Below are 20,330 nucleotides of genomic sequence, written 5' to 3' on the forward strand. Positions count from 1 at the left end.
CAGCAAGAATTTAGCTACAAAGTTCATTTAGCAGCCCAGAGAGGGTAAACTAAATTCTCCAGTGTCAGATTACTAGCGACAAATTGTGGCAGCCAAATGTAAATTCCCGAAAGTTAGAATGTACAGATTTGAATGTGTAGACTGTAACATCGCCAGTCTCGTGTTGGACAGGGAAAGTGACTTACAGTGTCAGACAAGCTGTTGGGAAAGTTTCAAAATTGCAAAGGAGCTAAGTAAAACGTGCTGTCACAATGTCGGAAGGGTGTAGTTTTGTGTTTTTAAATGTAACCCAAGATCGTTCTCACTTCCTTTCTTATAACATGGAGCCGATCGCAATGTTGCTAAAATTCTCAATGATCTTTCCTTGGCAGCAGCAAAATAAACACCAGAACAAAACCCATTGCTCCTGCCGTGTGGTGTTTGATGTTGTGACTTCAGTTTTATTGTGCATCATTCTTTAGCGGTAAGTAACCCCAATAATGTCACAGGCAGCATCTCAGTGCTGGCTATCGGTTCAGTTCCGGACATCCTTTATGGAACTCACCATCTGAAGACAGGCGAGAAATAAATAGTTCGCTGATGTCTATAAACTGTAAACTGAAATGATACCGGGGTTCAAATATTTTAATAAAAGCAAAATACTGCGGATCTCAATCATGCCCTCTCCTCTTTTCCCTCTATCCATCGCGCAACCGCCCTGTCCACCACAAACAGATTTAACATTATATATTTTCTTTCTTTTCCAGTTTCCTGGGTTGGTTTATAAGATGTACCATGGTCACGTTTTGAAGGTGACCAATTGAGCAGCACGTAGGCCTGTCTCAATGGAGAGTGAACCATTGCTGGGGTTAATTTGCCAATGTGACACCACTGAGATAGGCATCTCAGGCTCTGGGTGATTAGGCAGCAAGAACACACCTTCTCTTATCCTATCATCTAAACAGAGTTAATTTTTCCACTTCTGTTTTTCTCCCTCCACAGACACTGCTCTAACTGGTGACCATTTCCAGCATTTTCTTTCTGTATTTCATATCTTCAGCATTCACAGTCAGTGTATTTTTATTTTGTTGATATTTCTCAACCATATCTCTCCAGAATAAACCTGCCCAGTTTTGTCGAACTGGTATGGAGTTATGACTTTCTCCTTCAAGTCAACTTTGACCTCACTGAAGGCCACCTCAAACTGATTTACTCAGGATTCTTGGAAGCTGCTGGAAAGAAGAGTCTTGGATTACCATCCAGGTACACACCAAGAGAGAATATTCCACCTTTTTAAAAATTCATTTACAGATGTGGGTGTTGCTGGCTGGGCAGCATTTATTGCCCATCCCTAATTGCCCTTGAGAAGGTGGGGGTGAGCTGCCTTCTTGAACCGCTGCAGCCCATGTGGTGGAGGTACACCCACAGTGCTGTTAGGGAGGGAGTTCCAGGTTTTTGACTCAGCGACAGTGAAGGAATGGCCGATATATTTCCAAGTCAGGATGGTGAGTGACTTGGAGGGAAACTTCCAGGTGGTGGGGTTCCCATGTGTCTGCTGCTCTTGACGTTTTAGGTGGTAGTGGTTGTGGGTTTGGAAGGTGCTGACTAAAGAGCCTTGGTGAATTCCTGCATCTTGTGCATCTTGTAGATAGTACATACTGCTGCTACTGTGCTTTGGTGGTGGAGGGAGTGAATGATTGTGGAAGGAACAGTGGTATATTTCCAAGTCAGGACATGAGTTTCTGCAGTGCATCTTGTAGTTGATACACACTGCTGCCACTGTGCGTTGGTGGTGGTAATCTTACACAGTGCAAGTTGCACTCTATTTATTCTTCTTTCTGCAGATGGGATTCCTTTGGCCGCCTTGACTATCAGGACAAGCAAACAAGTGGCTGTTTTGTCCTGGATGGTGTCAAGCTTGAGTATTGTTGGAGCTGCACTCATTCAGGCAAGTGGAGATTATTCCATCACACTTGTGCCTTGTAGATGGTGGACACGCTTTGGGGAGTCAGGGGGTGAGTTACTCGCCACAGGATTGATAGCCTCTGACCTGCTCTTGTAGCCACAGCATTTACATTTCAGAGCTCAGCTGCTTGATTAATGAGGCAGCATGAGCCAATGTGCAAAAGTAGCAGAATTGCGTGCTTGGAATCAGAGAATGGTTTAAGCAGAGAAGGAAGACATTTGGCCCATTGTGCCAATGTCAGCTCTCTGGAAGAGAAACTCACTCAGTCCTACACCTCCACCTTTTCCCACCTAACCCTGCAAATTTTTCCACAAGTGACTTTTCATTTTTTGCTGCTGAAGCATAATGCATAAATAGAATCTTATAGATAGATTTCAGTAAATAAACCACATAGACTATATGTTTTAGAGGTTCTGTTTGTTATTCTGGCTTTCCACAGTCTGTGCAAGTTTTTAAAAATGTGTTTCTCTGTCAGGCAAAGCATGCAGATTTCTAATTTAATCGGCAGACCAGATAGAGTGATTCCAGAACCGTCTTAATTTTATTAATACAGAATTACCTGGAAAAACTCAGCAGGTCTGGCAGCATCGGCGGAGAAGAAAAGAGTTGACGTTTCGAGTCCTCATGACCCTTCGACAGAACTTGAGTTCAAGTCCAAGAAAGAGTTGAAATATAAGCTGGTTTAAGGTGTGTGTGTGGGGGGGCGGAGAGATAGAGAGACAGAGAGGTGGGGGGAGGGTTGTGGTTGTAGGGACAAACAAGCAGTGATAGAAGCAGATCATCAAAAGATGTCAACGACAATAGTACAATAGAACACATAGGTGTTAAAGTTAAAGTTGGTGATATTATCTAAACGAATGTGCTAATTAAGAATGGATGGTAGGGCACTCAAGGTATAGCTCTAGTGGGGTTTTTTTTATATTATATAATGGAAATAGGTGGGAAAAGGAAAATCTTTATAATTTATTGGAAAAAAAAAGGGAAGGGGAAACAGAAAGGGGGTGGGGATGGGGAAGAGAGTTCATGGCCTGAAGCTGCTGAACTCAATATTCAGTTCGGAAGGCTGTAAAGTGCCTAGTCGGAAGATGAGGTGCTGTTCCTCCAGTTTGCGTTGAGCTTCACTGGAACAATGCAGCAGGCCAAGGACGGACATGTGGGCATGAGAGCAGGGTGGAGTGTTGAAATGGCAAGCGACAGGGAGGTCTGGGTCATGCTTGCGGACAGACTGAATGTGTTCTGCAAAGCGGTCACCCAGTCTGCGTTGGGTCTCTCCCAAGAGGAAACCGCATTGGGAACAATGAATGCAGTAGACTAAATTGAGGGAAATGTAAGTGAAATGCTGCTTCACTCGAAAGGAGTGTTTGGGCCCTTGGACGGTGAGGAGAGGGGAAGTGAAGGGGCAGGTGTTGCATCTTCTGCGGTTGCATGGGAAGGTGCCATGGGAGGGGGTTGAGGTGTAGGGGGTGATGGAAGAGTGGGCCAGGGTGTCCCGGAGGGAACGATCCCTGTGGAATGCCGCCAGGGAGGTGAAGGGAAGATGTGTTTGGTGATGGCATCATGCTGGAGTTGCCGGAAATGGCGGAGGATGATTCTTTGAATGCGGATGCTGGTGGGGTGATAAGTGAGGACAAGGGGTACCCTATCATGTTTCTGGGAGGGAGGAGAAAGCATGAGGGCGGATGCGCGGGAGATGGGCCGGACATGGTTGAAGGCCCTGTCAACGACCGTGGGTGGAAAATTTCGGTTAAGGAAGAAGGAGGACATGTCAGAGGAACTGTTTTTGAAGGTAGCATCATCGGAGCAGATGCGACGGAGGCGAAGGAACTGAGAGAATGGGATGGAGTCCTTACAGGAAGCGGGGTGTGAGGAGCTGTAGTCGAGGTAGTTGTGGGAGTCGGTGGGTTTGTAATGAATACTGGTGGACAGTCTATCACCAGAGATTGAGACAGAGAGGTCAAGGAAGTGAAGGGAAGTGTCAGAGATGGACCATGTGAAAATGATGGAGGGGTGGAAATTGGAAGCAAAATTAATAAATTTTTCCAGGTCCAGACGAGAGCATGAAGCAGCACTGAAGCAATCATCAATGTACTGGGGAAAGAGTTGTGGGAGAGCTGGAACAATGAATGTTCCACATACCTCATAAAGAGACAGGCATAACTGGGGCCCATGCGGGTACCCATAGCCACACCTTTTATTTGGAGGAAGTGAGAGGAGTTGAAGGAGAAATTGTTCAGCGTGAGAACAAGTTCAGCCAGACGGAGGAGAGTAGTGGTGGATGGGGATTGTTCGGGCCTCTGTTCAAGGAAGAAGTGTAGAGCCCTCAGACCATCCTGGTGGGGGATGGAAGTGTAGAGGGATTGGACGACCATGGTGAAGAGGAGGAAGTTAGGGCCAGGGAACTGGAAATTGTTGATATGATGTAGGATGTCAGAGGAATCACAGATGTAGGTGGGAAGGGACTGGACAAGGGGCGAGAGAATGGAGTCAAGATGGTGGGGGGGAGGAACAGGCTGACATGATCGGTCTGCCGGGACAGTTCTGTTTGTGGATTTTGGGTAGGAGGTAGAAGCGGGCCGTCAAAGGTTGGGAGACTATGAGGTTGGAAGCTGTGGGAGGAAGATCCCCAGAGGAGATGAGGTCAGTGACAGTCCTGGGAACAATGGCTTGATGTTCAGTGGTGGGGTCATGGTCCAGGGGGATGTAGGAGGAAGTGTCTGCGAGTTGACGCTCAGCCTCCGCGAGGTAGAGGTCAGTGCGCCAGCGGGTTTGATGACAATGTCAGGGTTGGATCTGAGAGAACAGAGTGCAGCAAGTTCAGAGAGAGACAGATTAGATTGGGTGAGAGGAGCAGAGAAATTGAGACAACTAATGTCGCACCGACAGTTCTCAATGAAAAGATCAAGAGAAGGTAAGAATCCAGAGGGAGGGGTCCAGGTGGAGGGAGAATATTGGAGATGGGTAAAAGGATCCATTGAATGGGGAGAGGACTCCTGCCCAAAGAAGTGAGCCCGGAGATGAAGACGGCAGAAGAAGAGTGCAGCATCGTGCCGAGCCTGAAATTCATTGAGGTGAGGGCGTAAGGGTATGAAACTAAGTCCTTTGCTGAGCACTGAACGTTCAGCGTCGGAGAGGGGAAGGTCAGGGGGTATAGTGAATACACGGCTGGGGCTGGGATTGGAAGATGGGGTGGGGACGGAGGGATAGGCAGGGGTGGAGGGTCCTAGATGGGTGTTGGTGTCGATGAGTTGTTGGAGCTTGCGTTCCTTAGCACCTGAAAGAAAGAGACAAAGTTTCTCGTTGAGGTGTCGGATGAGAGGAAGAATAAAATGAAACTGGAGGCACGGGCAGCTTAGTATTCAGTGAGGTGCTGTGGCCTGGAATGTGCTCCCTGGAAAGGCGTGGAAGCAGATTGAATAATAACTTTCAAAAGGGAATTGGATAATTGTTTGAAGGATAAAAATTATAGGGATTTGTGGAAAAAAGGAGAATGGGACTAATTGTAGAACTCTTTCAGCACTGTTCCTGTGGACTGAATCAGCTTCTGCTGTGTGGTGTCTTTCTATGAATTCAGTCTTTCTTGACCGTGGATCATGGGAGCCAATAAGAAAGAAGCATTCTGAGCTGAGGGCTAAAGTGTGACTATCGCATGGAAAGGAATGTATTTATTATGGACGAAAACAGAATTACCTGGAAAAACTCAGCAGGTCTGGCAGCATCGGCGGAGAAGAAAAGAGTTGACGCTTCGAGTCCTCATGACCCTTCGACAGAACTTGAGTTCGAGTCCAAGAAAGAGTTGAAATATAAGCTGGTTTAAGGTGTGGGGGCGGGGGGGGGGGGGGGGGTGGAGAGAGAGAGAGAGAGAGAAGTGGAGTGGGGGTGTGGTTGTAGGGACAAACAAGCAGTGATAGAAGCAGATCATCAAAAGATGTCACCAGCAATAGAACAAAAGAACACATAGGTGTTAAAGTATTTATTATGGGTTCATCAAACACTGAACCACAACAGAGTACCGTCGTCTGGAAAGAATTGGCCCCATCCTCATCTCTACCTCCTAAATTCCAGGTCTCAATAACTACAATTTCAGCTTGGAGGCTGTTAAATGAGAAACTTGCTTTAGCTGACATAAGTGCTGCAAGTTCTGCCCAAGTCTCTCGAGGAGATTGTTGCGTTGTCCGCCTCTGTATTTTAAGGCGTTGCTTCCCAAAGTGGGGAGCGCAGTAGGAAGTTATTGAGGGGCTTGAGGAGGACGGGCTGAGTTGCAACATGATTTTGGCCAAGGCAGTCACAAGCCTTTCTGCCTTTCCCGGAACTCCACACCCAGATTCTGAGCACTTGGTATCACATTGGCTGCCGGCCTGGTTCACCAACCCCAGCCCCAGCCCCGTCTTTGCTCTCGGCTCGTTGATGCTTTGTCGGAAGCAGGGGCGAAGCTTTCACTGCGTCCTTACCCCGTCACTGACACAAGCAGCAAGTGTCAGCTGTGAAATCCACTTCCTCCGCCCCTCTCACCGTTTATCCAACTACAAGGGATAGATAAATGAGTGCAAACAGAAAATGCTGGAAAAACTCAGCAGGTCTTATAGCATCTGTGGACAGAGAGACAGAGTTAACGTTTCGAGTCCGTATCAAGAGTCATACGAACTGGAAACGTTAACTCTTTTTTCCTCCACAAATGCTGAGTTTTTCCAGCATTTTCTGTTTTTCTTTCAGATTTCCAGCATCCGCAGTGTTTTTTTTTATCATGGATGAATGAGCGTCGCCTCATCAAACGGAACCTTGTTCCATGTGTTCCCCCTCATGAAGGACAGATGAGTTAGGACAGGATGTTAAGCTAAAGGAAAGCGAATACATACAATAAAATATCCCATGACATAAAGGAAAACATGGTGCTTATGATGATGACTTTATTTTTACTGAGAAATTCTGAAGTAAACAATAGAGGCTGAATTTGATCAGCCTGTCCAGTGACTGTTCAATTGCACATTCCTTTCATGAACATAGGGGAGGCATTTTGAATTGAAGTTATAAGGAAACTTTTAAAGCAAAACGAGTTTGCTTGAATTACGGAATCAGCAACTCTGTCTCTTCACAAAAATATCTTTTAAACATTTTGGATGAGAGGGCCTGTTTTAACTCCTTTTCTCCCAAAATAAAGCAAGTTTACCCACCACAGTTTCCAGTTGGCAGACGAGTGACTCCGCTATCTCACACAAGAGTCTATTCAAGCATTCATCGCTCATGTAAGGACATTCTTCCTCGTCTCACATTCTTTCCCTACATTGAATTGGTATTCCTTGAACCCTTTCTAAGGTGAGTGGTTCAGGCAGGAGCTATGTTCATGTTCAAAATTGAATGAGTGTGACTCCAATGCCACACAAGAAGCTCGACATCATCCTGGACAAAGCAGCCCGCTTGATCAGCATCACCCTCACCACCTAAACATCCACTCCCTCCACTGTGACACACCATAGCTGCAAATGTGTACCATCCACAAGAACTTCTTTTTAAACTTTATTCTTTCATGGGATGCGGGTGTTGCTGGCAAGGTCAGTGTTTGTTGCCTATCCCTAGTTGCCCTTGAACTGAATGTCTTGCTAGGTTGTTTCAGAGGGCAGGTAAGAGTCAATCACAGTGCTGTGGGTCTGGAGTCACCAGACCAGGAAGGAAAGCAGCTTTCCTTCCCTAAAGGACATCAATGAACCAGGTAGGTTTTTATGGCAATCAACAATGGTTTCTTGGCCATCATTACTGAGACTAGCTTTTAATTCCAGATTTATTTATTGAGTTTAAATTCCACCAGCTGCCATGTCCCCAGAGCATTAGCCCGGGCCTCTGGTTACTAGTCCACTGACATTAATACTACACCACCATCTCCCCTCAATCACAGACATGCTCACCAAAGCTTCTTGGACAGCACCTTCCAAACCCTGTACTCCAAACTCAAGACCTCTACTACCTAGGAGAACAAAGGCAGCAATGCATGGGAACACCAGCATAAAAATTTGTTCCTTGTTTGAATTTTTAAATATTTTCTTTATCTATTCCATTGTTGTGTGGCACTACCACCATGCTAAATGGGATAGATTTCAAACAGATCTAGCAACTCAAAACTGGGCATTCATGAGGTATTGTGGGCCATCAACAGCAGCAGAATTGTTTCAACCACAATCTGTAACCTCATGGCCCAGCATATCCCCCATTCTATCTTCACTACCAAGCCAGGGGATCAGTCCTGGTTCAATGAAGAGTGCAGGAGGGCATGCCAGGAGCAGCACCAGGCATACCTAAAAATGAGGTTTCAAATTGGTGAAGTGACAACACAGGAATAGTTACATGGAAAACAGCATAAGCAGAAAATGAAAGACAGAGCTAAGCAATTCCACAACCAATGGATCAGATCTAAGCTCTGCAGTCCTGCCACATCCAGTCATGAATGGTGATGGACAATTAAACAATTAACTGGAGGAGGAAGCTCCACAAATATCCCCATCCTCAATGATAGAAGGGCCTAACACATCAGTGTAAAAGATAAGGCTGAAGCATTCACAACAATCTTCAGCCAGAAGTGCCATGTGGATGATCCATCTTGGCCTCCTCCAGAGGTCCCCAGCATCACAGATGCCAGTCTTCAGCAATTCAATTCACTTCACATGATATCAAGAAACAGCTGAAGGCACTGGATATTGCAAAGGCTATGAACCCTGACAATATCCCAGCAATAGTACTGGAGACTTGTGCTCCAGAACTTGCCACATCCCTAGCCAAGCTGTTACTGTACAGCTACAAACCTGGTATCTACTCGGCTATGTGGAAAATTGCCCAAATATATTCTATACACAAAAAGCAGGACAAATCCAACCCGGGCAATTACTGCCCCATCAGTCCACTCTTGGTCATCAGCAAAGTCATTGACAAGGCTATCAAGTGACATTCACTCAGAAATAACCTGCCTACTGACAATTTGGGTTCTGCCAAGGCTACTCAGCTCCTGACCTCATTATAGCTTTGGTCCAAACATGGACAAAAGAGCTGAACTCAAGAGGTGAAGTGAGAATGACTGCCCTTGACATCAAAGCAGACCTCAGTTCCTGGACAGCATTGCAGGAGGTCCTCAGGGTAGTGTCCTCGGCCCAACCATCTTCAGCTGCTTCATCAATGACCTTTCTTCCATTATAAGGTCAGAGTGGGGATGTTCGCTGATGATTTCACAATGTTCAGCACCATTCACAACTATTCAGATACTGAAGCAGTCCGTGTCCAAATGCAGCTAAACCTGGACAATATCCAGGCTTGGGCTGACAAGTGGCAAGTAACATTCATGTCACACAAGTGTCAGGCAATGACCATCTCCAACAAGAGAGAATCTAACCATCTCCCCTTGATATTCAATGTCATTACCATTGCTAAATCCCCCACTATCAACATCCTGGGGGTTACCATTAACCAGAAACTGAACTGGACTAGCCATATAAATTCTGTGGCTACATAAGGTCAGTGGCTAGGAATTGTACAACGAGTAACTCTCCTCCTGACTCCCCAGAGCCTGTCCACCATCTACAAGGCACAAGTCAGGAGTGTGATGGAATACTCCCCACTTGCCTAGTTAGTGCAGCTCCCACAACACTGAAGAAGTTTGACACCAATCAGGACAAAGCAACCCACTTGATTGGCACCACATCCACAAACATTCACTCCCTCCACCACTGACACACAGTAGCAGCAGTGTGTGTACATCTACAAGATGCACTACAGCAACTAACCAAGGCTCCTTCGACAGCACCTTCCAAACCCATGACCTCAACAACCTAGAAGGACAAGGGTAGCAGACACATGGGAACACCATCACCTGGAAGTTCCCCTCCAAGCCACACACCATCCTGACTTGGAAATATATCGCCGTTCCCTCACTGTCAATGGGCCAAAATCCTGGAACTCCCTCCCTAACAGCACTGTGGGTGTACCTACACCACATGGACCGCAGCGGTTCAAGAAAACAGCTCACCACCACCTTCTCAAGGGCAGTGAGGGATGGGCAATAAATGTTGGCCCAGCCAGCGAAGCCCACATCCCATGAACGAATACAAAATAGTTGGAAATATTTTTAAACGGACCTGCTGCAAAAGAAACGGAATTTGTAAATGTTTCATTCAGGCATATTTAGTTTGTTAATTTTTGATAGAAACCGGAAGCAATAATTATTACTGGCAGAGAGTATGTCATCGCCAGATATGACAATCCGGCTTTTCCAGGATACGGCGAGTCGCACATTTCCTTCAAGCCGAGTTAAATACCTTGTGGTGCCATAAGTCTCGCCACTTACCGGTCACCGTCCCTGAGAACCCTTTCGGATTAGTTTGCTGGACAGAAATTTCTCTCAAGATTTTGCGCTTGTAACGACTTGATCATGGATTTCAGGCTCACTTCGCGGTTTGGATATATGTGTCTTTTTAGCTTGTTTCTAACTGTAACAGGTAATTGCATGTTTATTCAGTGTCCAGTCTGTCGGGTCTGTACGGGGTGTGTCTGCGCCTATACAATTTATCTAAGAGTTGAGCAGTTCCAGCGCTCATTTGACAGAGATAACCAGGCGGTCCTCACAGTGTCCGAGCGTCACTTTAAATGCAGCTGCTTCTGCTGAAGCTCGCTTGCATTTGGGAGGAAAAAAAAAGTTTTCTGAAACTTTGATTGCGCCTCACACCCGCCACTCCCCACCACTGAAGAGTTCTCCTCTTAACCATTAAATACAGATCAGCCTAAAACTTCCCCAGGCTAATTCCAAAACTTCAACCCCCGCGCGGCTCTGGACTTTGGGTCCATTGTTGGTGAACAGGGGTGTTGTTGAAGTTGTGGAGACCGATGGCGCTGTGTACCGGCTCCGGGAGTCTATCCCGCCCGGGTTAGCACAGCCGGTTTTAGCTGGGTCAGGCCAGGAAAGCTGGTCCCTTAACTGCTTACCTGAGCACATTTCCAGAATCAAGTAGATTACCTTAATTTTCAAATGTAACCAATTTTAAATGAACCATTGAATAAACCAAACCGCCGAAAGATGGGGAGAAACTTTGTTCTCACATGGGGAGTTGGGATCTGATTGGCACGGCCTGAAAGAGTGAGGGGAAGACTTTCCAAAGGAGCTTACACAGGGAATATGTAAATACTTGAAGAGGAAGAAGTTGAAACGGGGAAAGAGCTGGAATTAAATGGATCTTCCAGAGAGCTAGCACAGACATGATTAGGTGGAATGGCCTCCTTACCGTGCTGTAAGATTGTGATCTTTTACATATGGGAATAATAAATAAGCGCAGCATGTTTTGACAGTGTTCATCTCTTGAGACCATTAAACACAATGGTTTGCCTTCCTGCTCTGTTCTTTGAACTGGGTTAATCCCCTGGTTTAATGGCATCGTTCACTTGTTGAACTCTGTTAGAAAAAGATCAGAATTTGGATTGATGGGAACCGCCAATTCTTCACAAAGGCTGAGAGAAAAGTTTGTTAGAAACAAAATACTGCAGATGCTGGAGACCTGAAGCAAAGACAAGAAAATGCTGGGAAAAAAAAACTCAGCGGTTCCGGCAGCCTCTGTGCGAGAGAGAAACTGAGTTAATGTTTCAAGTCGGTGTGACCCTTCTTCAGAGATGGAGAGAAGTGGAAATGTGATGGAATTTATATTGTTAGTGGGGGTGGGGGATCAGGTGAAGCTGGATAGAAGGCCAGTGATAGGTGGGGACAAAGGAGAAATTGACAAAGATGTCATGTACTGAAGGACAAAAGGGGAGTGTTGATGGTCATAGTTAGTGCTAAAAAAGTTGCTAATGGTGGCATAAAGGTAAGAAAGCAGAATGTGATTATAGCAGAACAAGGGTAGCATTGTGTGAAAGAACAACATGGAATAAGTGATAGATGGCCCTGTGGGGGGTGGGGTGGGAGGAGGGGGCAGTGGTGGGGAAAAAAGGGTAGAAAATGGGATAAAAGAAGGGATAAAACCACGGATAAATGAATTAAAATAAAATAAGTGGATAAAAAAATGAATATAGAAAAACAATGATTAAAAAAGGGGTGAAGATGGAGGAGAAATTTCATGGTTTGAAATTGTTGAATTCAATGTTAAGTCCGGAAGGCTGTAAAGTGCCTAATCGGAAGATGAGGTGCTGTTCCTCCAGTTTGCGTTGGGCTTCACTGGAACAATGCAGCAGGCCAAGGAGAGCAGGGTGCTGTATTGAAATGGCAAGTGACAGGGAGGTCTGGGTAATGCCTGCGGACAGACCGAAGGTGTTCCGCAAAGCGGTCACCCAGTCTGTATTTGGTCTCTCCAATGTAGAGGAGATCACATTAGGAGCAGCGAATGCAGTAGAACAAATTGAAGGAGTCGCAAGTGAAATGCTGCTTCACCTGAAAGGAGTGTTTGGGCCCTTGGACGGTGAGATGAGGGGAAGTAAAGGGGCAGGTGTTGCACCTTCTCCAATTGCATGGGAAGGTGCCGTGGTACCCGGAAAAGGTGCTGGGGGTGATGGAGGAGTGGACCAGTGTGTTGGAGGGAATGGCCCCTGCGGAATGCCGCCAGGGCGGGTGTGGGGAAGATGTGTTTGGTGGTGACATCATGGTGGAGTTGGCGGAAATGACGGATGATGATCCTCTGAATGTGGAGGTGGTGGGGTGAAAAGTGAGGGCAAGGGGGACCCTATCATGTTTCTGGGAGGGAGGGGAAGGTGTGAGGGTGGATGCGTGGGAGATGGGTCGGACATGGTTGAGGGCCCTGTCAACCACAGTTGGGGGGAAACCTCAGTTAAGGAAGAAGGAGGACATGTCAGAGGAACTGTTTTGAAAAGTGGCGTCATCAGAACAGATGCGACGGAGGTGAAGGAACTGAGAGAATGGGTTGGAGTCCTTACAGGAAGCGGGGTGTGAGGAGCTGTAGTTGAGGTAGCTGTGGGAGTCGGTAGGCTTGTAATGGATATTGGTGGACAGTCTATCACCAGGAAAGGAGACAGAGAAATCAAGGAAAGGAAGGGAAGTGTCGGAGATGGACCATGTGGAGGTGATAGACGGGTGGAAATTGGAAGCAAAATTGATATATTTTTCCAATTCCAGACGAGAGCATGAAGCAGCACTGAAACAGTCATCGATGTATCAGAGAAAGAGTTGTGGGAGGAGGCCTGATTAGGACTGGAACAAGGAATGTTCCACATACCTCATAGAGAGACAGGCGTAACTGGGACCTATGTGGGTAACCACAGCCACACCTTTTATTTGGAGGAAGTGAGGCAAGTTTATGGAGAAATTGTTCAGTGTGAGAACAAATTCAGTCAGACGGAGGAGAGTAGTGGTGGATGGGGATTGTTCGGGCCTTTGTTCAAGGAAGAAGCGGAGAGACATCAGACCATCCCAGTGGGGGATGGAGGTGTAGAGGGATTGGCTGTCCATGGTGAAGAGGAGGTGGTTGGGGCCAGGGAACTGGAAATTGTTGATATGATGTAAGGCATCAGAGGAATCGTGGATGTAGGTGGGAAGAGACTGGTCAAGGGGAGAGACAATGGAGTCAAGATAGGAAGAAATGAGTTCCGTGGGGCAGGAACAGGCTGACACAATCGGTCTACTGGGAGAGTCCTGTTTGTGGATTTTGGGTAGCAGGTAAAAGCGGGCCGTCCGAGGTTGGGAGACTATCAGGTTGGAAGCTGTGGAGGGAAGATCTCCAGAGGAGATGAGGTCAGTGACAGTTCTGGAAACAATGGCTTGATGTTCGCTGGTGGGGTCATGGTCCAGGGGGAGGTAGGAGGAAGTGTCTGCGAGTTGACGCTCAGCCTCTGTGAGGTAGAGGTCAGTGCGCCAGACAACAACAGCACCGCCTTTGTCAGTGGGTTTGATAACAAAGTCAGGGTTGGACCTGAGAGAACGGGAGTGTGGCAAGCTCAGAGAGAGACAGGTTAGAGTTGGTGAGAGGGGAAGAGAAATTCAGATGGCCGATGTCACGTCGACAGTTCTCAATGAAAAGATTGCAAGCAGGTAAGAGGCCAGAAGGAGGGGTCCAGGTAGAGGGACAATGCTGGAGGTGGGTGAAAGGATCCATGGAACAGGGTGAGGACGCCTGCCCAAAGAAGTGAACATGGAGACGAAGGTGGCAGAAGAGTTCAGCATCACACTGAGCCCGAAATTCATTGAGATAAGTGCATAAGGATATGAAACTCAGTCCTTTGCTGAGTGTAGAACATTCAGCATCAGAAAGGGGAAGGTCAGAGGGTATGATGAATACATGGCAAGGGCTAGGATTAGGAGATGGGATGGGGTCAGAAGGACAGGAAAGGGTGGAGGGTTCTGGATGGGCATTGGTACCAATGAGTTGTTGGAGCTGGCGTTCCTTCGCATCTGAAAAGAAGAGATGAAGTTTCTTGTTAAAGCATCAGATGAGAATAAAATGAAATTGGGGACAAGGACAGCTTTGAGATATTTGGTGCTGCTGTAGGGAGAAGTCAAGTTTGTTAATATGGTGGTGCATGGCACTCCGTGTGGATCTCAGGATGCGGTGAGAACAGCAGGCTGAGGAACATTGTATGTCCCAGAGATACTGTAATCCTGGGTGGATTTGAAACATGAGGGATGGAACTTCAGTTGGAATCCATGTGGGGTAAATCAGAGATGGAGACAGTCACTGAGGAAGGAGATATGGCTGTGAAAGCGGGTTTTTGTAAACACCTTGTCAAACACCAGGGGGGAAATGGAAAGCAATGAAGGTGAATGGGGCAAAAGAGACAAATGGCCCCTGTTCAGGCCTCCAAATAAAAGGTGTGGCTATGGGTATTTGCATGGGTCCTGGTTATGCCTGTCTCTTTATGGGCTATAAGGAACATTCCTTGTTCCAGTCCTACACAGGCCCCCTCCCACAACTCTGTTTCGGTGCTGCTTCATCTCTCCGCTGGACCTGGAAAAATTTATTAATTTTGCTTCCAATTTCCACCCCTCCATCATTTTCACATGGTCCATCCCCAACACTTCCCTTCCCTTCCTTGACCTCTCTTTCTTCTTTTCTGGTGATAGATTGTCTGCCAATATTCATTACAAGCCTACCGACTACCACAGCTACCTCAACTACAGCTCCTCACACCCCGCTTCCTGTAAGGACTCCATCCCATTCTCTCAGTTCCTTCACCTCCGTCGCATCTGTTCTGATGATGCCACTTTCCAAAACAGTTCCTCTGACATGTCTTCCTTCTTCCTTAACCGAGGTATCCCCCCCCCCACCCACCCACTGTGGTTAACAGGGCCTTCAGCCAACCCAACTCCCTTACCTCCACCCCCACATTTTCCCCTCCCTCTCAGAACCATAATAGGGTCCCCCTTGTCCTCACTTTTCACCACACTAGCTTCTGCATTCAAAGGATCATCCTCTGCCATTTCTGCCAACTCCAGCATGATGCCACCACCAGACCACATCTTCCCCTTACCCCCCTTCCCCCCGTCAGCATTCCATAGGGACCATTCCCTCCAGGACACCCTGGTCTAGTCCTCCATAACCCCCAACACCTCATCCCTTTCCCACGGCAGCTTCCCATGCAATTGCAGAGGGTGTAACACCTGCCCCTTTACCTCCTCCCTCCTCATTGTCCAAAGGCCCAAACACTCTTTTCTGATGAAGCAGCGGCTTCACTTGTATCTCCTTCAATTTGGTCTACTGCATTCGCTGCTCCCAATGTGATCTCCTCTACAGCGGGGAGACTAAACGCAGACTGGGTGACCGCTTTGCGGAACATCTTGGGTCTGTCTGCAAGCATGACCCAGACCTCCCTGTAGCTTGCCATTTTAACACTCCACCCTGCTCTCATGACCACATGTCCGTCCTTGGCCTGCTGCATTGTTCCAGTGAAGCTCAACGCAAACCGGAGGAACAGCACCTCATCTTCCAACTAGGCACTTTACCGCCTTCCGGACTTAACATTGAGTTCAACAACTTCAGACCATGAACTCTCTCTTCCATCTCTACCCGTTTTTTTAATCATCTTTTTCTACACTCATTTTTATTTTTTATCCACACATTTTTATTTTTATTCATTTATGTGTGGTTTTATCCCCTCGAACCCATTTTCTACCCTTTTGATCCCCATCCCACCCCCCACAGGGCCATCTGTTACTTGTTCCATGTTGTTCTTTCACACAATGCTACCCTTGTTCTGCTACAATCACATTCTGCTTTCTTACCTTTATGCCGCTATTAGCACCTTTTTTAGCACTAACCACAACATCAACACTCCCTTTGTCCTTCAGTACATGACATCTTTGTCAATTTCTCCTTTGTCCCCACCTATCACTGGCCTTCTATCCAGCTTCACCTGATCCACCCCCTTTAAACAATGTAAACTTCATAATATCTCCACTCCTGTTTAGCTCTGAAGAAGGGTCATGCAGACTCGAAACGATAACTCTGTTTCTCTCTCCACAGATGCTGTTAGACCTGCTGAGTTTTTTCAGCATTTTCAGTTTTAGTATCAATTTGTTGTTGTAGTTTTAAGTATCTCAACAATATTCAGTGCCATATTGAAGCGGGGCTGCCTTATCCGGGCGGTTGATGTTAAACTGAGACCCTGTCTGTGAGCTCAGGGAAGCATGACCAAGAAACTAGTTTTAGTAGTCGGGAATTCGGGAGGATGCGATCAAATGAGACATGTACAGGACCAGATCACAAACCTTTCCTGCAGATTGTTTAGAGTTAATCTGTAAAAATGAGTCCAAGTGTCAGACTGAAATGTGAGGTAAGAGTTAAGAAATTTGATCTTTTCATCCTTGAAAGGCAGTGACTTTATCCACAAAGCAGGTCTCGAGCACTCCCATTAAGCTGATGGTAAGAGACAGTCGAAGGTAAATTTAGGACAGGTGTTAGAAAGTTCCTCACACCAAAAGTGATCAACTCATAAACTGAATTTCAGGATAGGGCCAGTGAGGCAAAATCCCTCGAATGATTTCAGAAATTGTTGGCAGAAATTGATGGGATGGAAGGGGCAGCAGGAGTTTTCTAGATGAATGTGTTAAGATGGGCAGAATGGCCTCCCTCAATCCCATCTATATTGCAACTGCTCAGTACTCAGACTGTGTTCAGATATCCTTGTGTCAGTCCTTCCTGTTCTTTCTGTGTATCCAGCAACTCTTGCATTGTTTAGACTTATTAGACAGTCCTGATATTTATATGACAATATAAATTCCATAACGAGGTGTTGTTTCCTGTAATCGTTTTATTAGACAATTTCAAATCATAGGAAATAATAAACAAGGTTCTTGTTTCTTGTAAAGGAATGGAAAGAAAACAAGGAATTAATTCAATTCCAAGGCAATGAGAACAGCTCCATAACTCTTTCATCGTTGCAGTGTGAAGCTGGTCTAAAGAAGCTGTCTTGACTCTTGCCTGAAGCCAACATTGTTGACAAAGTAGAAACTGAATAAATGAAGACCAGTTATTCTGGGTTTAGCTGCTACCATACTGACGGTCTCCAATTTCTGCTTTTGCATCATCATTAACCAACACACCTTCCTTCACTACAGTTTCACTTGAGCCACTAGCTGTGTCCTTGCTGATGTGGGTGAGGTGCCTAATAAAGAGTGACTAACTCATTGATAAAATAGGACTGGATAGAAACTAGATTGGCGTTTACAGGGATTCCATCCCACTTAGTGCAGGGTTGATGCCTTTCTGACTGAATTGTGGGTCTATTGTGGGACTAGCGAATAGCAGGCTGATACTGAAACAGTGCCGCTGGCTGACAGATGAAAGAAGTCGAGCAGATTGCACTGGGTGGACCATGGAAAGGACCAAAGTAATTGTGAGAACAGGAGAGAAATGTTGTAAAGGCAGACTAGAATGCAAATTGCTCATTTCTCAGTTGCTTGCTAAAATTCATTTCTACACCACTCCAATACTATAAACATGGTGAGAGTGGTGAGGAAATTCATTACCTAGCTGGATGAGATAGTAATGATGATGCTGTTCATATTAAGTATTGTATTTAAGTGGTTTCAATGCTGATTAGTTTGAAAAAATCAACCTGAAAGAGTGCTCCAAGATGGAAGAAAAGGTGATCACTAAAGGCACTCAGTCTAGAGATTGGGTAAATTCCATCACGGTGAGAGAGAAGCCAAATGGTTGGCTAAGGATTTGTCTGTATCTCAAAGATGTTAATCAAGCAATAAAGAGGAATCACTATCCCCATTCCAACACTGGAAGAGATCAGACTAACACTGGCTGGGCCAAAACTTGATGCCAGAAATTGCTTTTGGAACATGAAGCTTTACAATGAACCTGCGCTGTTGACAACATAGAGCACACCCAATGGCCGATACAAATTTCTGCATCTATCTTTTTCGTGGCCTGAAAATGAGCCAAGATATGTTCCGACAGAAGTAGCTGAGATTTGCAGGGGATATAAAGGAGCAGCCAGCATTGCTGATGATATTCAAACCCAAGGTGTCGATGAAAACAATCATGTCCACAATCTACATGAAGCCACAGAGAGAACCAGGAAAGCTGTGTTCAAGCTAAATTCACCCAAATGCATTGTGAAAGTGACAGAGTGGCTGTTCTTCAGAATGGTGCACACAGCTGATGGTGTCATGCTGAGTCCTGAAAAAGTCACAACCAACTCTGAGATGGAAGCTACAAGACACAAGAAGAGTGGGGAAGTTTCCTTGGCTTGATCCAGTATATGATTCCTCTCATACCTCTAGTGTCAGAACACACAGCACCCTACGAGAGCTGATGAAGATGTTGAGGACCCAGTGGTGAGTGTCACATGAGTGAAGTTTCAACAAACTCACAGAAGTACAGTCAAGGAGACAAGTTTGCCCTACTGCAACAAGAAACCTATCACTCTGCAAGTAAATGTTTCTACAAGGGGACTGGGAACAAGCCTGGAACAAAAGGGAAAAGCCAATAGTATTCACGTCCAAAGCTTTAAAATCACCTGAGACCAGATTTGCCAACATAGGGAGAGAGCTTTTGGCACTTGTGTGTAGATGTGAGAAATTCCATACACGTCTCTATGGGAGAAAGCGCATAGTGGAACAGGTCTACAAGGAATATCTGTGTAGATCACCAGCAAGACTGCAGAGGTTACACTTGATGCTGCAGAGTCACAATTTCACTCTGAAACACAAGCCAGGAAGAGAAATTATGCTGGCAGATGCCCTATCTCTGTTATCGCCACAGGAGACAACATCAACAGCATCACCAACAAGTTGGCAAAATCAAGCATGACTCCAGCACCAGGAACAACATACACAACATCAGCTCTGCAGCATACCAACTGGTCACAGAACAATGAATCCATCTTGTAGAGTTGACAGGCAAATTTTCTTTTATTCTTTCACAGGATGTGCCAGCACTTGTTGCCCATCCCTAATTTCCCTTGAGAAGGTGGTGGTGACCTGCCTTCTTGAACTGCTGCAGTCCATGTGTTGTAGGAGGACCCAGAGTGCTGTTAGGGAGGCAGTTCCAGGATTTTGACCCAGCGACAATGAAGGAATGAAATATTTCCAAGTCAGGATGGTGAGTGGCTTGGAGGGGAACTTCCAGGTGGTGGTGTTCCCATGTATCTGCTGCCCTTGTCCTTCTAGATGGTAGTGGTCGTGGGTTTAGAAGGTGCTGTCTAAGGAGCCTTGGTGAGTTTCTGCAGTGCATCTTGTAGATGGTACACACACTGCTGCTACTGTGCGTCGGTGGTGGAGGGATTGAATGTTTAAGGTGGTGGAGGGAGTGAATGTTTAAGGTGGTGGAGGGAGTGAATGTTTAAGGTGGTGGAGGGAGTGAATGTTTAAGGTGGCAGAGGGAGTGAACGTTTAAGGTGGTGGAGGGAGTGAATGTTTAAGGTGTTGGAGGGAGTGAATGTTTAAGGTGATGAATAGGATGCCAGTCAAGCAGCTGCTTTGTCCTGGATGATATCCTGATATATATTAATGACCAACACTGTGATGTTCATGGCATGATTTCAAAATTTGCAGACATTACAACTGTGAATAGGATAGTCTTGAACTACAAAAGGACATAGACATATGTTGGTGGACAGGTCAGACAGGTGGCAGATGAAGTTCAATGCAGAGAACTGTGAAGTGATTCATTTTGGCAGGAAGAATATGGTGAGACAGTATAAAATAAAGGGATAGCCTCTAAAGGAGGTACAGGATCTCTTTGTATATGTACATAGGTCATTGAAAATGGCAGGGTATATTGAGAGAGCAGTTAATAAAGCATATAGTATCTTAGGCTTTATTAATAGGGGCATTGAGTACAAGAATAAGGAAGCCATTTTGAAATTTTATAAGACACTAGTTAGGCTTCATCTGAAGTACTACGTCCAGTTCTGGGTGCCATACTTGAGGAAGAATATGAAGGCATTGGAGAGAATATGGAGGAAA

The 20,330-nt window shown here is 46.0% G+C and overlaps 1 protein-coding gene across 1 annotated transcript in view; it reads left to right on the plus strand.

The window, feature by feature from the left end:
- The first annotated feature begins 10,061 nt into the window (after positions 1–10,061).
- LOC121271278 (hemicentin-2-like) overlaps positions 10,062–20,330 on the plus strand; it is a 125,781-nt gene continuing 115,512 nt past the window's right edge. The window contains exon 1 of the mRNA XM_041177126.1: positions 10,062–10,416. Coding sequence (XP_041033060.1) covers positions 10,350–10,416 — 67 coding nt within the window. The 5' untranslated portion in view covers positions 10,062–10,349. The remainder of the gene's footprint in view (positions 10,417–20,330) is intronic.

Source organism: Carcharodon carcharias, chromosome 30 (assembly GCF_017639515.1).
Source record: "Carcharodon carcharias isolate sCarCar2 chromosome 30, sCarCar2.pri, whole genome shotgun sequence".
Lineage (NCBI taxonomy): Eukaryota > Metazoa > Chordata > Chondrichthyes > Lamniformes > Lamnidae > Carcharodon > Carcharodon carcharias.